The sequence below is a fragment of the Pteropus vampyrus genome, unplaced genomic scaffold (genome assembly GCF_000151845.1).
Source record: "Pteropus vampyrus isolate Shadow unplaced genomic scaffold, Pvam_2.0 Scaffold1, whole genome shotgun sequence".
NCBI lineage: Eukaryota > Metazoa > Chordata > Mammalia > Chiroptera > Pteropodidae > Pteropus > Pteropus vampyrus.
This window is the reverse complement of record NW_011888782.1, coordinates 41,952,603-41,971,906: the sequence shown is the minus strand read 5'-3', so window position 1 is coordinate 41,971,906 and position 19,304 is coordinate 41,952,603. Positions and strand designations below refer to the sequence as shown.

The 19,304-nt window shown below is 34.0% G+C and overlaps 1 protein-coding gene across 1 annotated transcript in view; it reads right to left on the bottom strand.

Moving 5' to 3' along the window:
• Positions 1 to 634: 634 nt before the first annotated feature.
• The window catches only part of TOMM70 (translocase of outer mitochondrial membrane 70), a 34,424-nt gene continuing 15,754 nt past the window's right edge, over positions 635 to 19,304 (bottom strand). Inside the window, exons 4-12 of the mRNA XM_011354435.2 lie at positions 18,202 to 18,311; positions 15,541 to 15,689; positions 13,017 to 13,224; positions 10,608 to 10,742; positions 9,489 to 9,596; positions 8,346 to 8,462; positions 6,061 to 6,158; positions 4,877 to 4,999; positions 635 to 2,738 (exon numbers count right to left, since the gene is read on the bottom strand). Of these exons, the coding sequence (XP_011352737.1) occupies positions 2,585 to 2,738; positions 4,877 to 4,999; positions 6,061 to 6,158; positions 8,346 to 8,462; positions 9,489 to 9,596; positions 10,608 to 10,742; positions 13,017 to 13,224; positions 15,541 to 15,689; positions 18,202 to 18,311 (1,202 nt within the window). The 3' untranslated portion in view covers positions 635 to 2,584. The remainder of the gene's footprint in view (positions 2,739 to 4,876; positions 5,000 to 6,060; positions 6,159 to 8,345; positions 8,463 to 9,488; positions 9,597 to 10,607; positions 10,743 to 13,016; positions 13,225 to 15,540; positions 15,690 to 18,201; positions 18,312 to 19,304) is intronic.

Sequence of the window (19,304 nt, the reverse complement as noted above, 5' to 3'; positions counted from 1 at the left end):
GGCCTCTCTGAGAACCTAACACCATCCATGTGACCTTGGTCTTACTATCTCTCTGATCACTTTTTCATTGCTACCTTTGTCCCTTAGATGTTGATGTTTTCCAGAGTTTTTTTTACCCTTTTCAATTGAAATTTTGTCCTAAAGTAACTGCATCTACATTCATGTTCTTAAATATATGCTGATAATTCTCAAACATGTAGTCCCACTATTGGCCTCTCCTCACCAGTTTAAAAAACTTCCTCTTGCTGGGCTCCAACTTGGTTGGCTTATTTTCATTTCAGACTCATAACGTCCCTTCACTTATATATATATTTTAATTTTGGTTGTTTCATTTTCTAGAAAGATCCTTACCTACATTCTGTTTATCCTTCAAGTCCTAGCAGAATTCATTACTCTCACCTGTGTTTCCATACCACATCGTATGTAACTTGTGGCACCCAAACTAGAAATCTTCCATAATCCAGGATAATTTTCCAGCTCAAGATCCTTAACTGAATCACACCTGCAAAGTTTATTTTTGCCATATACAGTTAACAATCACAGGTTCCAGGATCAAGACGTGGATATCTTTTGGGGGACCGTTATTCATTTTATGACAGTGTGTTAAGGCTTGCAAATACATTTAAAATATAGAAAAGCTTGAATGTAATATTTATTTGGTGAATTTACATGTGAGGTCATTTACAAAAGAAAAGATACAGACAGATGCAGCTTTCAGTGCACGTTCAAATAATTTTCAGAACAGGCAATAGTCCATGACAATTTGGAATGACAGTATCGAATGGCACATGCTTCAGTTTCCTTTGTGTGTTTTTCTACCCAACTCCAAAGGGTAGGAAGGGAGAAGAGTAGAAGAAAATGTCAGTGTTAATGTAAATATAACCATGCAAATAAAAACTTTAAGTCAGAGATTATTCAGAGATATAGTACATTTCTGTATTCAGGGGTTGTCATTGTAGGTGCATAATATAAGAACTAAAATGCAGAACTCTCATACTTTCCAATATCCAAATCATCTTAAATTATGTTAAATGCCCCCGCTAATTAGAGGGCCCCTCAATATTTTCCAGACTCTGACTTTGGAAGGGAGTCATTTCTAATAGTCTCTAAAAAGATAGCGTTTGTAGACAAAATCTTTTTGGGTTTCAGTGGGGAAAAAGCACCCTTTTAAAGAGGGGTAAAATGCTCCTTTGCTCCCAATAATGTAAACTCTAATAAGGTTTCATTCCCAGGTAAGTATAACTAAAGGCTTGCTTTTTTTCCTCAGGCTTGAATAAACCTCTTCCCAACCCCAAATGTCTCAAAACAAGAGGCTCCTTAAGAACACAACCACCAGAAAAATGTAGCATATAAGCAAAAGGATCGCCTATAAAAGTGACGACAGGGAGAAAAAAAAACATGAAGTGATTTCTAAGTAAGACGGTAAGGTAAAGATAAAATGAACAAAACAACAATCTCCTGTCAGCACCCCTAGCAAAGACCTGGATAAGAGTGGTCAGTCATCCCGAGTTAGAGACCAAGGTTAGCTCAAAACTAAAAAGCATTCCACATGTCCTCGGCATCTTTGAAAATGCTGGCTCAAAATTCCTTAAGCACATTTAACCATAGTTGAAGCACTGAACTTGTCATTTCAAGAAATACTGTGCTTCTGGCTCCAAGACTTACATCCTTTTTGAACTTTATCAACAGTTTTCTCACTAGAAAGTTTAAGTTAATTAAATATTCCCATATATCACTTACTCCATCTTTATACATACAACCAACCTGCATTGTCTTTAAAAAGTATACTATTAAGTGGTACCTATTAGAGAAAATAGCCATGAGCAATTATGAACACGTTTTCATTTCATCTTACCTTTTACCTGGTTCACTCTCCCATTAATTCTCAGTCTTCCAGCACATATATCAATCAGAATATTTTGCTTCTGCATAATTTACTATATAAAAACCAGCTGTTGTGCATTTAAGAATGATGTACATTATTCGTTAGAGTTGAAGGGGGTCAGAAGGCTTAAAAGTTGCCACTGAGTCTAATGTTCCGCAGAATCAGGCATCGTGCATGCTGACAGTTTAAAGGGTGTCTCAATTTTGCTGCCTTAAAAACAAAATCCCCATTTAAGCTTTCTTTCAGAAAAATCAACTAAAAGGTAGTAATCGAGTCTAAAAGAAACCTATTTTACAGCACTTAACTATGTTAATTTAAAAACCAACATACTGTAAAATACATATTATACAGAGACAAAATCATCCAGATAATAATCATCCCCCCCACCCCCCACAAAAAAAAAAAAAAGCCAAATCAAAGTTTTTATTTGCATGGCCAATTATCATTTGCACTCCTTGCAACTTTAACGTCCCTTTAACAAGTTCTAAAACTTTTGTTGCAAAAGGAATTAAAGCTGCAACACTGCACACTTTCTTCAACAGCCACTCCCACAACATCTAAACATGAAAGATGTAACAAATGACAACACAAACGGAAATACTAAGTTCCACCATTCAACACAGTTCATGACAGTGTCTTTAGGGTTCAGTTGAAGGGAAGGTAAACTTCTAAAAAGGTCAATTCTCCTTCCCCCCTATTTTATAATGTTGGTGGTTTTAATCCATATTTCTTTGCAACTTCTGTCTGAGCATGGGCAGCATCACAGAGTGAATATAGATGAGCCATCTCCATTTCCGATTTGGCCAGGTTAATAGCTTTGTTGAACATGTCAATGGCTTTCTCCATGTTTCCTCTAAAAGAACAAACATTTTCAATGTCTCAGATTTAACAAGGACCTCAAAGACTGTAATGAAGTTAGTAAAAGTGTCTCAGGAGTCTGACCACCAAGTTTCAACTACGATTCTAAGCAAATGCTGCTCTGTAACAAAACAATGCACATAGAAAACACTCAATGAATGTTAGCTACTATTACAAATACTATGTACTTATACCTCTCCTAGTCCTAGTTTACAGATAAGAACAGTGAGAGTAGATAAATGACTTATTTAAAATATTCCTGTCTGGTTCCTACGTTCTACGTGTCTTCTACATCACCAAGGTCCTTTAGAAAGTAGTGACAGCCTCACGGAACACTAATGGCATTTAGGGGCCTGACTTTCACAGACCTGTAAGCTCACCTTCTTTCTGCCTTATCTCTTACTACCATATCCCCACCATCCATGCACTTGTACTCCAGTCACACAGGTTTACCTGAGCTCCTTGAATGTGCCATATATTTACACTTGCAATAATGATCAGATTATCTATTACCTCTTTGCTAGATTCTAGACAAATTTTCACCTAAGGCACAGTTCAAATATCTTCATGAATATTTCCTGTTCTCTCTTTATTGTTCCTATAGTTGTCATTCTATGCATTAGTCAGATGAATATATATTTGTTTATACCACAGTCTTACTAGATTCTTAATAGACAACTCTTGATTCCTAGAACTTAGTACAATGCCTAGTAATTAGTATCTCTTTTTTGAGTAAATGGATAAATATGCTGGGTCAAAAAATATAATTTACCTCTTAAAGTAAGTATGGTTTGGCTTTATATACTTACCAAGAACTGGTTTAAGTAACTAGTATTAGCTATGTATATATGAATGTAATATTACAATAAATATTTAAGTCCCTATTATATATATATGCCAGTTGGATTCTTAAGAAGTACAATGTACCTCTGGGGTGACTGTACCTTAACCTCATACTATAATATATGGCTACATGATAGCTCTAGAGACAATTTAAGTGCAAAGTGTTTTTGCATGCTCAGTATTCTAAAAAAAGTCCACAGATTTGCTCAAAAAAGATTAAGAACTGCTACCTCATCCTATTCTAATTCAAGAATATTTCATTCTCATGAACAAATTGGCAATTAAATAATATTTACACGTAACTATCAATATAGAATGGTTCAAAAGAAACACAAAACTTTCCATATATCTACTCTGCCTACTCTAGAGCTGACAGGACTCCAGGAGGGGCTAAATGACAAGAAATTAAGACAGCTCCTACTGTCACGACAAATGACAGTGGCAAAATCAGTTACTTTGGTATCAGTGAAATAAGGGCTCATATCCTGTTTCTATTGCTGGCTTACTGTATAACCTTGTCAACAGTCAGTTTCTACACTCTTCAGTTATACTGAGTATCATGTAATCTCCACCTTTATAAAGACTGGGGTCAAGATAAACTGAAATAATATTTGGAAAACACCTTAAGTTCAGTGCCTGGCCTAGAGTAGGTACTCAAATGGATGGCAATGCCAGTATGAAGGCGGTATACTACACAGAATGCTATGACAAACAGTTATCACTTGTTAATGGCAGATCTCAAGTGCAACTCTGGATAAACATTTACACAAAACAGTAAGTTATGGAAAATCAGAGTTGCAAAAAATCTTACCCAACTCCTTGATTTTAAAGAAAACTCAGGGGCTCAGAGATGATGTTGCAACTTGCCCAGTTACTTGGCTAATTGCTTCTTTGTAGCAGGATCCAGATCTTCTGGCACCTGGCTACCAATTCTTAGCTATACTGCACTGCCTAAACACATTGCAGGCTTTTTTTTTTTCCCCAACAGGAATAATACAAGTGAAAAGAGGAAAGAACACACAAGAGGTATTAGAGAACATGTTTCCCTTTGTGTAGTGCATATGCCTGACTTAAACAACTTTTATAAGTGTGACTTTTAAATTGGAAAAATAATGAAACAAGGCACATCAAAGTTGTGTAGTTTTGAGGGAAGCTTGCCTCAAAGGGTGTAACATTAAGACTTAAAAACTTAATGGATATTGACAGTGAAATATCTGTAATGAGAATAATGAAAAGATAAATATCTATGGAGCTGCTCTAAATTTCCTAAGAACAGATTCTAGAAGTTACCTTTGCACTTCAATAGTTCCCATGGTTTCATAGGCAAAATCACATTTATTGTCAATTTCAATAGCCTTGCTGATAAGCTCCAAACCTCTATCCAGATCTTGCTTCCACTGAAGTTGAAGTAAACTGCAAACACAAAAAGACAGTCAGATGGGACTATGGGCCAGTATCAACAGGAATATAAGTGCATGACTCAATTTCTGCCCTCAGTGAATTTATAATTTTAATTTACAAAGAAAAGCAAAATCTAAAACAGTATATAATCATCAAACTTTTACTTCTCAATTTAATATATTGGCTTTGAACTCAATTCCTTATGAAAAAAGTGTCCACGGAAACAACCTAAGTGTCCATCGATGGATAAAGAAAACATAGCATGCGCACCCGTGTACACACACACGAATATTACTCAGCCATAAAAAAAGGAAACTCTGCCATTTACAACATGGATGGACCTTGAAGGTATTATGCTAAATAAGTCAGACACAGACAAATACGGTATGACCACATATATGTAGAATCTAAAAAACCAACAAACTCAGATTGATGGCTGCCAGAGGTATGGGGTGAGGGGTGGGTGAAATGGTCAAAGGCAGTCAAAAGGTACAAACCTCCTCCAGTTATAAATAAGTCATGAAGATGTACAACATTGTGACTATAATAATACTGTATTGTATATGTGAAAATTGCTAAGACATCTTAATTTTTCATCACAAGAAAAAATTCTGTAACTATAACATGTTAGACATGATAATTTCACAATAAATATACTGAATCATGTACACCTATACCTCAGTAAAAAAGAAAAAAGTGTCTAACAGTTTAGGCTCTATTACCTTGCAAGCTAAATTTTTGACTTTGTATAAATTTAAGGTTTTTTCAATAATTCAAGGACACAAAAATCAGGAAAAACATGTTTCCTATTTTGATACAAGTAACATTTGACAAGATGTTCAGAACTGAAATACTTAAGACAGAGTGAAAATAGTACATTTACTGTTATATAAGAATGAAATGTAAGATTTTAAAAATTAATAGTGAAGCATCCATAGCTTTAAGAAATTTGTCAGTTAACTCACTGATGCTCTCTATACCACAGTCCCCTTCTTCAGTGACTGAAAGAAAGCCATCTTATTACTGTGCAAGAAATTCTAGTTTCTTACTGGAACAAACAGAAAAATACATACCCTTTATGAACATATGTTGTGGCATTATCTGGTTCCAAATCAATACATTTATCATACATTTCATCAGCTTTACCAAATTGTTGTTGATCTGTTAATGCCTAGGTAAGGAGATATTTGTTATATTAAGGTTACAGTCAACCTAAGCAGTTAAAAGTGTATTGCTTATTATTAAAATTTACTTCATTTATCCATTTATTACTGAATGATGTTTTGAAGATACATACTTAGAATGTTACAACTTAATTCTTGGGGTTTTTACATAGAATTGTTATAGATATGAAATCTTAACTGTCCTCTTTTTGGCAGTGATTAAATGCAATAGCATATGTGGTCAACTGTAGAACACATAAAATCCCACTCTTGGTGCCAGTTCTAATATCAGGTTCTCACAGGGACATTCATGTCACTTATAATTATCCTAAAACATCCTAAGAGAATTTAAAGACAATATTCATTTAAAAGCAGTTCAGGTATGTGTATTGTTATCCAAGTCATTCCTTAAAAATTACTGATAAAAGAAAAAACAGCTACAATCAACTATTTTAAGGCAAATCCCATAACAGAAATGGAAGCTTTGATTATTGTAGATACCAGATCACGCTCAACCTGTAACACTGAGAGTTGGCCAGCATCTAAGCCCAAACTGAGTTTAAAAAAAAAAATTATACTATGTAACGACATGTGTGTGCATATACATATATAAAGTTACATATAACTATATATATAGTAAAGCAAAAATCAGAAAAGAGGGACCAAAGAATAGAAATTTTAGTACAAGCTGACTATAATAATGCTAGTGTTAACAGGAAGACAGCTCAAGAAAGCCAAAACCTATTTTGAAGGTAGCACAGTGACAGGGAAATGTGCAATTAAGAAAGCTCTGCGAGAGCTGTTCCTAATATCGGTTTCTTTAAAAGCTATTCAGTGGCCTTTCCTCTTATACCTGTTTATAGAAATCTGCACCAGAAAGCCCTTTTGAATTTCAGTGATGCAGATGGTGTTGTCACTTTCTGGTTTGTTCCTAACATAAGGCATAAACGCAAGTGTACCTATTCAATAGAAATGTTATACAATTATAATGTGCATTTGTCCTATTTTAAGTTCACTACATTCCATAAAATTTTATATAGTACATGCTTTCACAATTAATTCAATAGAGCATGTAATCAGCAACTAATGTTTCATCTTTTTTGTTATCACCATCCTGCCTAGGAATTGTAAGAACAAAGACTGAATAGACAAGATTATTTCTAACTGAAGTGAAAGAATTTCTGGGCTGTACTTCATACCCCAAAGAATTATTAGAGAATTTTAATCTCTAATAATGCAGTGATATATAGAGCTTTTAGAGAACAGATCCAGCACAAATCAGTCTTGTCAAACTCCCTCTTAATAAACTCTCAAAGTTTCACCTTTAACTTGACAAAAGATAACATGAAGGAAATTAAAAAGAAAAGCAACCTTAATGGTTTGGAGGTAGGATCTACCACAGATGGTCATTTTTAAATGATTCCTATTTCTGTGATATATAGTTGGGTCTGAAAACATTTCTTTGGAACAACAACAACAAAATAAGATAGAAAAGAAATTATACAGAGTATTGAGATGGACTGTTTATATAGATACCAAAAGCAACTTTTAATGTAAAAAGACTAAGAGAAAACAGTTATTCAGATATCATTTAGTTGGAGGAAAAAAGTCTTAATTGTGGCTATAAGAAGCTAATCATTTTCATTTAAAGGATGATTTAAAATTAAGTTTTCAAAGACTTCAGACTACAATTAAAAAGTGAAAATAATTCAGATTTAAATCTTTCTTCCCATAGCTTCAACTGTAAACCAAGAACTTAAGACAAACCAAAGAGAAGTTAAAATAAGCTGTTACAGCCTATCAAACCATTTAAAAGAACAATGATCAAAATAGGAAAAAAAACCCTCTCCAAAGACATTTTCCTGACCAAATGAATACAGCGAATTTTCCTAAGGTGATTAAATTTTAAAAATCCAATCCAAATGAAAACAGGAGACAAATGCTCTGCTTAAGTGTCCCCCGTCAAGAGCTTAGGGCCAAAGTTTTCAATTGTGTAACATAGGAGCCGCTCTTGAGGTGATTCTGGACCATCCTGAGGGTCCAGAGAATCAAAGGAGAAACAAAGCCATCTGCTTCCACAGAAGCTGCAACCAGGAAAGCACCGTTTTCTGATTTCCATACTGGGATTCAGCATACAAATGCAGTTCTTTAAAAAAAGGACTGGCAACTGAAAAAATATGAAAAATCACAGTTACCTGGGCATATAGCGCATAGCCTTCAGCACACTTGGGAAATTTCTTTATGACCTCTTCAAAACCTTTCATAGCTGCTTGGATTTGTGAAGAATTGTTTCCTGTATATGCCTGGCGATACTGTTTAAGAAATCAAAAAAGCCTGTCACATCAAGAACTAAAAACTCATGAAATGTTAACCACAAAGTCACACAAAATGACATAACTACTTCCAGGAAAGCAGGTGATTTTGCTAACATAATTTGCTGCATCTAACAGGGTTCCAAGGAAATAGCGCAGCAGTAGGGGATCCAAAGGCCATGTGCAGCTAGGACTCGCAGCCACTATACAATTCCAAGGTGTTCAGTACTCTATTAGAGGCACCCTAACTTGTCAGAACTTAACTTTACATACAAATGGGGGTTTTATATCTAATTTATTATAACTTTACTAAAAGTGTTATAAAGTCCCTTTAATAACATTTTTCATCTATAATTTGCAGGATGGATTACATTTATAATGGTGATCTCATAAGATTATAATGGAGCTGAAAAATTCCTATTGCCTAGTGACATAGTTTCACGAAATCATGACACAATGCATTTGTGTAAGTGCACTCTATGATGTTCACACAATGATGAAACTGCTTAACACATTTCCAGAACAAATCAGTCATTAGGAGGTGCATGACTGAATATATTTGTGACTCAATTTCATCCTTTAAAAAATTCTTGTTAGGACCTCATATTTCACTATAAATGGATGTATTTTACCTGATTTTCACTTGTATTTCTGAATATTAATAATTCTAAAAAGGCAAGATGAAAAAGCAGTTATTTCCTCAAAATGCTTTTGTTCTTTGTACTAGTTAGTTTATGGTACAGAAGCAAGGGGAATATTGCTGTTCAAGGGAGCATAAAAATCAGGGACAAACATCTATCAAGACTGAGCTCAAATAATATGTCCAGAGAAATACAGGAGCAGTACCTTAATGAGCATATGTATATACTTCTACTTCCCTAAACTAACATGATTTCCCCCCACCCGCATCCTTTGGTGGGGGGCAGAGTGGGGGGGAAGATGACTTTGTAGACAATGAGATTCTCATTTTTGTTAACAATGGGGAAATAAAATGTTTAGAAAAATACAAAAGAAACTAGAACCTACCAAAGCAAAACATTTCTGAGCTTGTGCCAGAGCAGACTCAGGTCTTAATCTAATACATTCATCAAAATCTGCCACTGCTTCTTCAACTTGATCAAGCAATATTTTCAGCTAAGGAAAAAATACATAAATAAATGCAATTCAAACAGATGTACCATGTAAGTATGCACTGTTTCTTATCACAGCTCAGCATAATGCTAAGCGTGTACTGATTATTCAATATAGAATTATTTTCTAGAAACAGTGACCTAGAATATCTTATAATTTTAAGTAAAGATTTTAAAACTTAAAACAAGTGTCCAATTTTTAAAACGCTATAAACCTACCACTTTTGCACTGAAATTTTGATCACTCTTAAGCAAAAAACCCTTCTACAAAACTAGACATTTTTAACTGAAATTTCAAAGCAGACCAGACATCAGATAACCAGCTTTCAAATTAATCTTAAAATACTATCCAGTAAGTATCGAAATGTAAAGCACTTAAAGAGGTTATCTCAACACTTCTTAATAGCCTTCATACAGAAATATTAGGTAAAATTCTCCATTAGAACTCCAGCCTTTCTATCATATAGATAGCCCATACTTTCCACCATAATGCATTTCAAGAAGTCATGTTAAACAAGCAGATTATACATCCACGTTTTCCCCAGATGAGGCTAAAATTAGGAACTGTTTTCTTCACTATATATTTTTTACTAAAAATGCAGATCATAACTCCATTCAGAAGAGATTTTTTTTTTTTTTGTACTGTTTGGATAGTCTAGGCTAATTATTTCCTTATAGGAAGAAGCCCACAAAAATATTATGTTGATTCTAGCATTAACTAAAAATGCTAATTAAATGTTTTTAATGTTATTCATTGAAAACCTCAAAACCAGGAACACCTGAAAAACTTGAACTGGCTGGCTAACATTTGTAGCCTGCCTTTTCCATTTTTAAAATAATATCAAAATTATAAGGACAGATGTTGAAATGAGAATAAATGCTAAACCAAACTGTAAACCACTGTGATACTTTGTTCACAGATATCAGAAATGATATAAGAAAACTTTAAGACTTGAATATGGCATAAGATTCCTCAATACAAAGGTCAGAACTCTTGGTAAGAAGATAGGTTTACCTGTCCTCGATGGTGATAAACATCTGCATTCTGAGGGTCGATGTCAGCAGCCATGTTGAAGTCTTGAGTAGACAGCAGAGGTTGCTGCTGTTGCATGTACATACTGCCTCTTTTGATGAGAGCGTTTGCTCGAAGCTACATGCCCAAAATGAGAAAAAGTTCATCACTACTACTTTTAATTCCAATTTAGTTTTTAAAAAAATAACAGCTGTATTGAATTGTATTTCACATACCGTAAAGCTCACCCATTTAAAGTGTACAAGTCAGTTGTTTTTAGTACATTCAGAGTTGTGCAACCATCACCATCTAACTCCAGAACATTTTCATCACCCCCAAAAGAAACCTCATACACATTAGCAGTCACTCCCCATCTCCCTTCTAATATGTCAGTTTACTTTCTATTTCTATGAATTTGTATATTCCAGAAATTTCATAAAAATGGAATTGTACATTATGTGTTCTTTTGTGTCTAGCTTCTTTCACTTAGTATGTTTTCAAGGTTCATCTGTATTGTAGCACATATCAGTACTTTATTCTTTTTTATGAAATATTCTGTTGTATAGCTATTCCCCATTTTTTATTCATTCATCAGTTGATGAACATCTGAGTTGCTTCTACTTTTTGGCTATTACGAATAATGCTGCTATGAACGTTCATGTACGAGTTTTTATGTTGACATATATATTCAATTCTCTTAGATATATACCTACCAGAGAACTGTTAAGTCATATGCTAATACTTTAACTTTTTGACGAACTCCTAATTTCCAAAGGGATTTTACCATTTTACATCCTGCCAGCAATGTGTGAAAGTTTCCATTTCTCCATACCCTTGCCAGTACTTTTAATTGTTCATCATTCTGTGCTTACTGCTATCCTAATGGGTGTAAAGTGATACCTCATGATTTTGATTTGAATTTCCCTAACAGCTAATGATGTTCTTATTGGCCATTCATATGTATTCTTTAGAGAAATATCTATTCAAGTCCTTCGTCTATGTTTAAATTGAGTTGTGTTTTTAGTGCTGACTAGTAGAAAAGTTCTTTATATATTCTTGATATAAGCCCTTTATCAAATATATATGATTAGTGAATATTTTCTCCCAGTCTATGCAATGTGTTTTCTCTTTCTTGATGGTATCCTTTCAATCACAAAAGTTTTAAATTTTTGATGAAGTCCTTTTTTTGGGGGGTGGGTGGTGAACTGGGGGTTGCTTGTGCTTTTGGTGTCATATTCTAAGGAACCATTACCTAACCCAAGGTAATGAAGATTTCCTCCTATGTTTTCTTCTAAGAGTTTTATAGTTTTAGCTCTTACAATTTAGGTCTCTGATCCATTTGAGTTATTAATTTTTGTACATGGCACGACAGGCATCATTACTACTTGCCATTAAAATGAAAAATTGATCATTAAAGCAAGATACAGGTTTCCTCTCTATAAACTTTTTTAAAGGCAAAACTACATGAAAATGTCTTCCTGAATGAAACAAGAATGCTCCCACAATTATAATAAAAATACTAACAGAACATACTGCAATCAGCAGGAAATAAAGATAATATTATTTGGGTATCTTCAACTTGCAAATCTCATTTTGAAAGGAACTTTTAATACTTAATCGTAATTACTTTTGTTTACAAGAAGTTTAGATATTTGTTAAATACTTAGACCTTGAAAACAACTTTTATATTCTAAAAAATACATGAATGCTTCATTTGGAGGTGAAAAAAAGCCCAAATTTACTTAATTCAATGAAGAAAGAAGTCAGAGAATTAACAAATTTGTAAGGAATAGACTTAATTGGTGGCTAAGTTCTGTCTTTTTATACTGAGGAGAAAGCTCATACAATTCAAGAGACTCCCCTAATCTGAATTATGAAAATAACTACATATATATAAGAACATCTGAAAAATGATGGTTGTCCCAATGACACAACTAAAAAAACTTTTGGTATATCTCAGTATTAATATCATATTTTTAGAATCTGTTTTTTTCTTCATGTAACATAAAATCTTTCAGAATCTATTAAATGCATTTATTTTTATTAAATGCATTTTATAATCTTTTACTACATATTGTATGTTACTTGCAGCCTTACCTATTCCACTGCTATCTCAACTTTACCCCTACCCAAATATAGTTAGTCCATTACAGTAGGCAGTACTACAAGGGGAAGCTGAAGCTGCCAGATGTTATAGAAAAAAAAAATTTTCCTTTCCTAAAGATAAATGTCATCGATACTTATGCTTCAGTTTCACTACACCAACTCAATCATCATTAGGCATAATCCCTTCCAAAACAAAAATAGCTGTTTGGACAATGGCAATCAGAATGCAAAATATTTGGCAAAACTTACCTAAGTTTTTACTTTTATTTATTTTTTAATTTTTCACACACACATTTTTAAACATACCTTCACATTAGCGTCTTTCAAACTGATGACCTTATCTAAATCTGGTTTCGCTGCATTGGCATTGCCAATAAGCAGGTAAAAGGTGGCTCGTAGTAATAATGCTTCTGCCATGTATTTGCCTTGAGCATCTATTTCTTTTGAGCATTCACTTATGATTTTATCATAGTTTTCTTCTTCCATATACTGTTTGGCCTTTAAATATCCAGAACTGAAAATAAAGATGAACAGGAAATTATTTACTAAGAGATGATCAAATACTAAAACTTGCCACCTTTAGTATACAAGCAAATGTCCATTTCCGCTTAACAAGTTAGCCAGCCAGTGTGGGACTGTAGTGGGGCAGGGCAGGTAATGGTAATATAGGATTTTTGATGCAAACTGGGATTTTCTTGATGCCTTGAACAAAGAGTTTCAAAAAAGAAACAGCAGAGTCAATGGCAGACACCTAGGGTTACTGCCAGGCTTCGACATTTAGATATGTGAAAAGAAAAGCTAATGACAGACTGATTTGCAACAAGGGCAAATCTTATTCACCTTCACATCTGTGACACACTGATGGCACGCAACAGTTAGTTTATGACTAATGGAAAAAACAGAGAAAAGGAAATAATCAAGTGAGTTCAGAGCTACAGAAGCCAAGGGAAGAGGTGTGGCCCAAGCTTTGGTCTGTAAAGATCACTCGAGCTGAGTTGTGGAAAATACACTGCAAGAGAGCAAGACTGGAGGCAGAGAAATATCTGAAAGGCTCTCATCCAGAAGTTGTGTTGTTTCACCAAAAAAAATAGACCTAGAAGGAACAGGTGGAAATACCAAAGAAGCAAATTTAAAGGAAGATTCTTCTATCAAAAGAAAACTTGAGGGGGTAGGCAGACGAGGGGGGAAAAAAAGGAAAAAAAAACAATTTAATCATTTCTTTGATTAAATAAATAATTTAAAAAAAAAAGAAAGAAAACTTTAAAAACACACCCATTCCTACTTCTTAAAAATGCAGTGACCACGGTATCATTATTCTTCTTAAGATAATGACAGTTATCAAGAATGCTTGCAGAAGGAATTTTTTTGAACTGAAAAGGAATTTATATGAGATGAGCTTTAAGGAGTCTTACAAATATAAGGCTCTATAAATTAAAATACAATTTCTCATTTCATTTGTTATGTATTCTGAATAGAGAAAACTGGCAAGTGACTTAAAAGCTGTTAGTCAAAATCTTATAAACTCTGCACTAACCTCTCCTACAATTACATTCTAATATTCCCTATACTCTAGTTTTGTTCCTCAGGTCACCAGGTTAAGAAAACAATTATTAAATCAGAATGGAAGTAATAATGGGTCCTACTTATTGAGCCTAAATGCCAGATGCTTACAAACATAACCTTTAAACCTCACAATAACCCTCAAAGGCATTATCCACATTTAAAAAACAATGAAGCTAAGACTCAGAGTAAAATGGAATTCAAAAACTTAGGTCCAATTCCAGTTAGTGCACTGGTGAGAGGTAGCTATGTCTTGCCACCTCCCAATATAGCTTTTAGAAAAATGGTATTAACTTCATTGTAGTTTTTCCGGGACAAGGACTATTTCCTAACCAAAAGAGGAAATTATTGCCATCATGTTAAATATTTATTCCCCAATTTTCTGAAAAGACTGAGTATCAACTAACTAAAATCTGAACTTCTTGTACAATTAGGCATCGTATCTTTCTTAAAAGGTGGAAAACGATGCTGAAAAAATTGAAAGATACAAATTAAAAGCAATCTGTTTCCTCAAACCTTCCGATATGCTATAGATGTAAAACTATGTTTTGCTACAGGAACAATATTCTCCTTTCTTCCAAATTCACTTAAAAATGCCATATTGGTAATAATACTGTCTTTTCTTTCAGAGAGGAAAGCTAGCCTTAACAGCAAAACGACAGTAATATTCATAAATATAAATGGATAAGCAGGCTAAATGGCTCATATACTAGATTATATCACTGATCTCCAGTTGTAAACATGGTATCTGATACTGTACTTTGGTTTTAACTCTCTAACACAAGAAGCCCAAAGAACGGCATCTTCCTAGGCAAGCAGAAAAAAACTTGAAGTCAATCTTTTGGGCATTTTTAAGCATCTCACAGTTTATAAATTATAAACTTCCCTGCACTAAAACATCTGCAGATTCAGCTACACGATAATTTTCAAGTTAGTGCCCCTAATCGAACATAGCCAATCACTTGACTCACCGGGGGTCCTCTTGAGAATATCATGTAAGATCCTAAGAGCAGGGCAGATTCCCGGCAATGAAACCTTAAGTCACTAGAGAAGTAACTCTCAGGGTGTAACAGACACATGCGAGAAGTATTTTTATTATAATAATACTATTATTATATATTATTTTTATTTTATATCTATCTATAGAGATTTTTTTTTGAGGTGACCCAAAAGCCCCACTTACGCACTATGGCAGCAAAAAAACAAAAACAAAACAAAAAAATCTCCCCTGCCAAAACATTAACCAGATACCTATACTTGATATACTTACTTTTCTTTCACTTCTAAAGCCTCCCCTTCTTTGTCTTTATCTTCATCAGACTTCTCTCCTTTAAGCATGGGTTGAGAAATTATATCATCCGTGAAAGAACTGAAGTAAGATTTGATAAACTGTGGAGATGGCATCAGAGGTTCACGATTCTGAAATTTAATCATGTTTAAATATATCAAAATGAGAAAAAACTAACCAAAGAAGCAGGTACATTTGTAGAACACCATGAAAAGCTGTTGTAAAAATTGGAACCTCTTTTTTAAATAACTGAAGAATAATGTCAGGCTCCAAACCATAAGACAGTGGGAATGGTAAAGCTCCCAGTCACAGCTAGTCAAGGGAGGTTTTTAAATAAGAGCCTTTTCCCTCTCCAAAGATGTAAAATATCAAGAACTTTTAGAACTACAAGTAAAAGAAGGTAAAATCTGGAATTCAAGAGGCAAACAATTGCTGAGTTAAAATTATCTCCTCCTCCTGGTTCCTGTCATAGAATACAACATTTCAATTTACTACTCAAGACCATGTCTTACACAGGTGCTGAAATGTTGAGTCTATTTACCACAGGCTTTCTCAACTGCCCTATAGCTGTACTGCACCTGAAGATCTCCATTACAGTAAATACCACTGAACATTAGAATGAAATCACATTTCCTATTTTAATTGCTTTTTGGTATGGCAACCTTATTCATAATTATAGGAATATTTTGTTTCTCTGTATAGTACAATTAAGAAGATAAAGTTTTAAAAGAAGAGAGAAAAGAGACTAACAGCCAAAGGGCTCTTATATTCAGACCTCAACCTCAAATCTTTAAAATGAAAATGTGGCATATTAAAATGTATAACAATCATCATTTCTGTTATTTTTGTAGATTTAACAACTTTGTATTCGAAGGAGGGCAAAAAGATATCTGGCTGTGTAAGTAAATGATCTAACCTAGGATAGATGAGATTGGGAAAGAAGAAAACTGAACAGGAAACCTAAGGGAAAACCTGTATCTTTGTGCTCTCTCTGGGGAGAGATTCAATATGTCTTAATTTAGGATTATACAAACAAATATTTTAAATCAAATGGTCACTCATTAAGTGACAAACAGGTCTAACTTTACTATTTCACTAAAGATTGTGAGTAAGAATATATAGTGGTAATCATTTACCGCTTTAGGGGAAGAACTTAAATACAAATTTAAATAGCACTTAACTGGAGGCGGAATAAATCAATGCCTTTGGTCTCCTAATTCTGCTTAGAAATGAAGCTATTACAAATTTAAAATGAAATTTAAAATGAAAACAATGTTATAAGTAATGGACTTAAGTATCAAAGGAACAAATACAAATTTTAGCTGTGTGACTTATTAGCTATGCGACTTATTAGCTATGTGACCTTGAAAATGTCATTTTCAGTTTTCTCTACAAGAACAGTAAAAATGCTTGCCTTATTTATCTTACAGGGTTTGTAAGCACCAAAATAATATGAAAAGTATTTTGTGATTTACATAGTGGCATACAAACAGATTAGAAAATATATGTGGAAACCAATTTGGAACCTATGTAAAGGTAGGTTAACATATTTCCTTACCACCCCTTCAGTTCAACCAGCATAATTTACTCAACAATAACATTATGTAAGTATATGCAAGGAAACCAGGTTCCTTCGAGGTTCAGTTTGTGAGACTATAACAAGATATTTTACAAAGTGTTTTGAAGAACACCAGTTTTATGAGAGGCTCGGAGGGGGGGAAAAGGTTCCATAGTTTAAAAAGACTAGGAACCACTGCAGCCATATTCCTTATAGAGATTTGCAACACATCTTAGCACATGAAAATCTTGCAGTGAAAAAACCTATTTTAACTCAGCTAATATTCAGAGATGTAAAGTTAAAAACACAGCTTATTAAAGAGAAAAGCAACTTGTTAAAGAAAAAAGGAACAATTGCTAAATTACTGAAATTTAATAATCTCCTGTGATGTTCAGTGATGCCTATGGTACTCCCACAGTACTCCACTCATATCCTTTCATGACACTTCACCATACCATGCCTTTTATACTTATTAATGGCCTCACACTAAATTGTAATTCATATGGGTAATGTCTTTGCATCTACTCTTGTAAAATGCCCACTGTGGAGCTTTGTTCAATAAATGTTTCTTGAATAAAACTATCTCTTACTGCTTAACATCAATGCCCATTTATATAGTATGCCTTCAAAAACTTCAATGATGTAGGATAGGGACTGGCAAATTTTGTCTATAAAAGGCCAAATAATAAGTATTTTAGGCTTTTAGGTCACACAACCTCCATCACAACCGCATGACTCTGCCATTATAGCTGAGAAGCAGCCAAAAATAATGTGTGAATGGCTGAGTTCTAATAAAACGTTGTTTACAAAAACAGGTGGCAGACTGGATTTGGCCTGGAGGCAGGCCATTGTTTGGTGACTCCTAATACAGATGCATTCTTTCAATATTCTCCAGGTATGATACTGGACATAGCTTACAATTATTAACAAAAGATAAGCTACAAAAGCCCAAGTTTAAAGGAAAAAGAAATATAATCCAGAGCAGTTGTTATCATTATCATCATGCCCATGTTTTAAGCAATATAAATTAGAAATGACCATTCACAAAGTATACGCCTTCTATTAACCAATTCCGATTAATTTACCTTGTATTTTTCTTTGGCTTTTTCTTTTCCAAGAAGTTTAAGAACTTTATCAGCTAACAGCATGCTTTGTTGATTTTGGAACCCTTCTAATATACACACAGCAGTGACATCTAGAAATGATGGGAAAGCAAAAGTAAGTATGAAATTATTGCAAAGATGATGAACAGTATCAAATGGGCACATTACTACAGAAAACCAGACTAAATTCACAGCCTTTTGGGGCTATCAATTTCATCTCCAATAAACTGATTCTTAACATTTTAGTTTTATATACTCTGTGACCAAATTCAAAGCTCAGAAAGTCACTTCATTTTTATGAGATTCACTTTGCTCACCTGTGAAATGGAAGGGACTGTAATGCATGATTTGTGATATTTCTCACAGCTCTAATATTTTACATAGCAAAGAAAACAAGGAATCCAGAACATTCTCTTAGGCCAGTAACTATAGGCTAAATCGACATAGTGTGCCTCTCTTATGTCTGGTCTTTTTTATAGGCCTCAGAGTTATTCCTTGTCTCCACAGCCATCTTGCCAGAGCTCTCAATTAAATATGCTCCAAAATACCATTTTCATGGGGTTATGCCACAGCTCAAGATACAGAGGTTTGAAATTAAAAAGATGAGTGGTTCCTTAAACTCTCAACCTTTCATTCAGAGTGCTCTAACAATGGCTGTTCCCTCTCTTTCTGAACACAATTTCTTACAATTCCAAATCCTTGATCTTGATACTTCAAACAAGTATGTGATACCACAAAACCTAAAATTTTTCTAAAATGTTCTCTAAACCACTCTCATTTGGTACTCCAGATTTTTCAAAATAAAATGGCTTTTTCCTTTTAAATAACAATGTTATTAAAAAGACGGCTAAATCTCTTGATTATTGATGGTTTTAATTCAAATATGTCAGATTTAAATTGTAGTGGAAAACATATTTAGCTTGTAGAAATTACACTGTGGTTTAGCTCCATGGCACCCAGAGGAATGTACTTTAAAAGCCCTATACTCTAACTGAAGTCTTGGCAGCAGATGGCCAATTAGAGGCCACAGAATATTTACAGTATTTACTAAAAATGACAAATTCACCTGATGCTTTGTACCAATT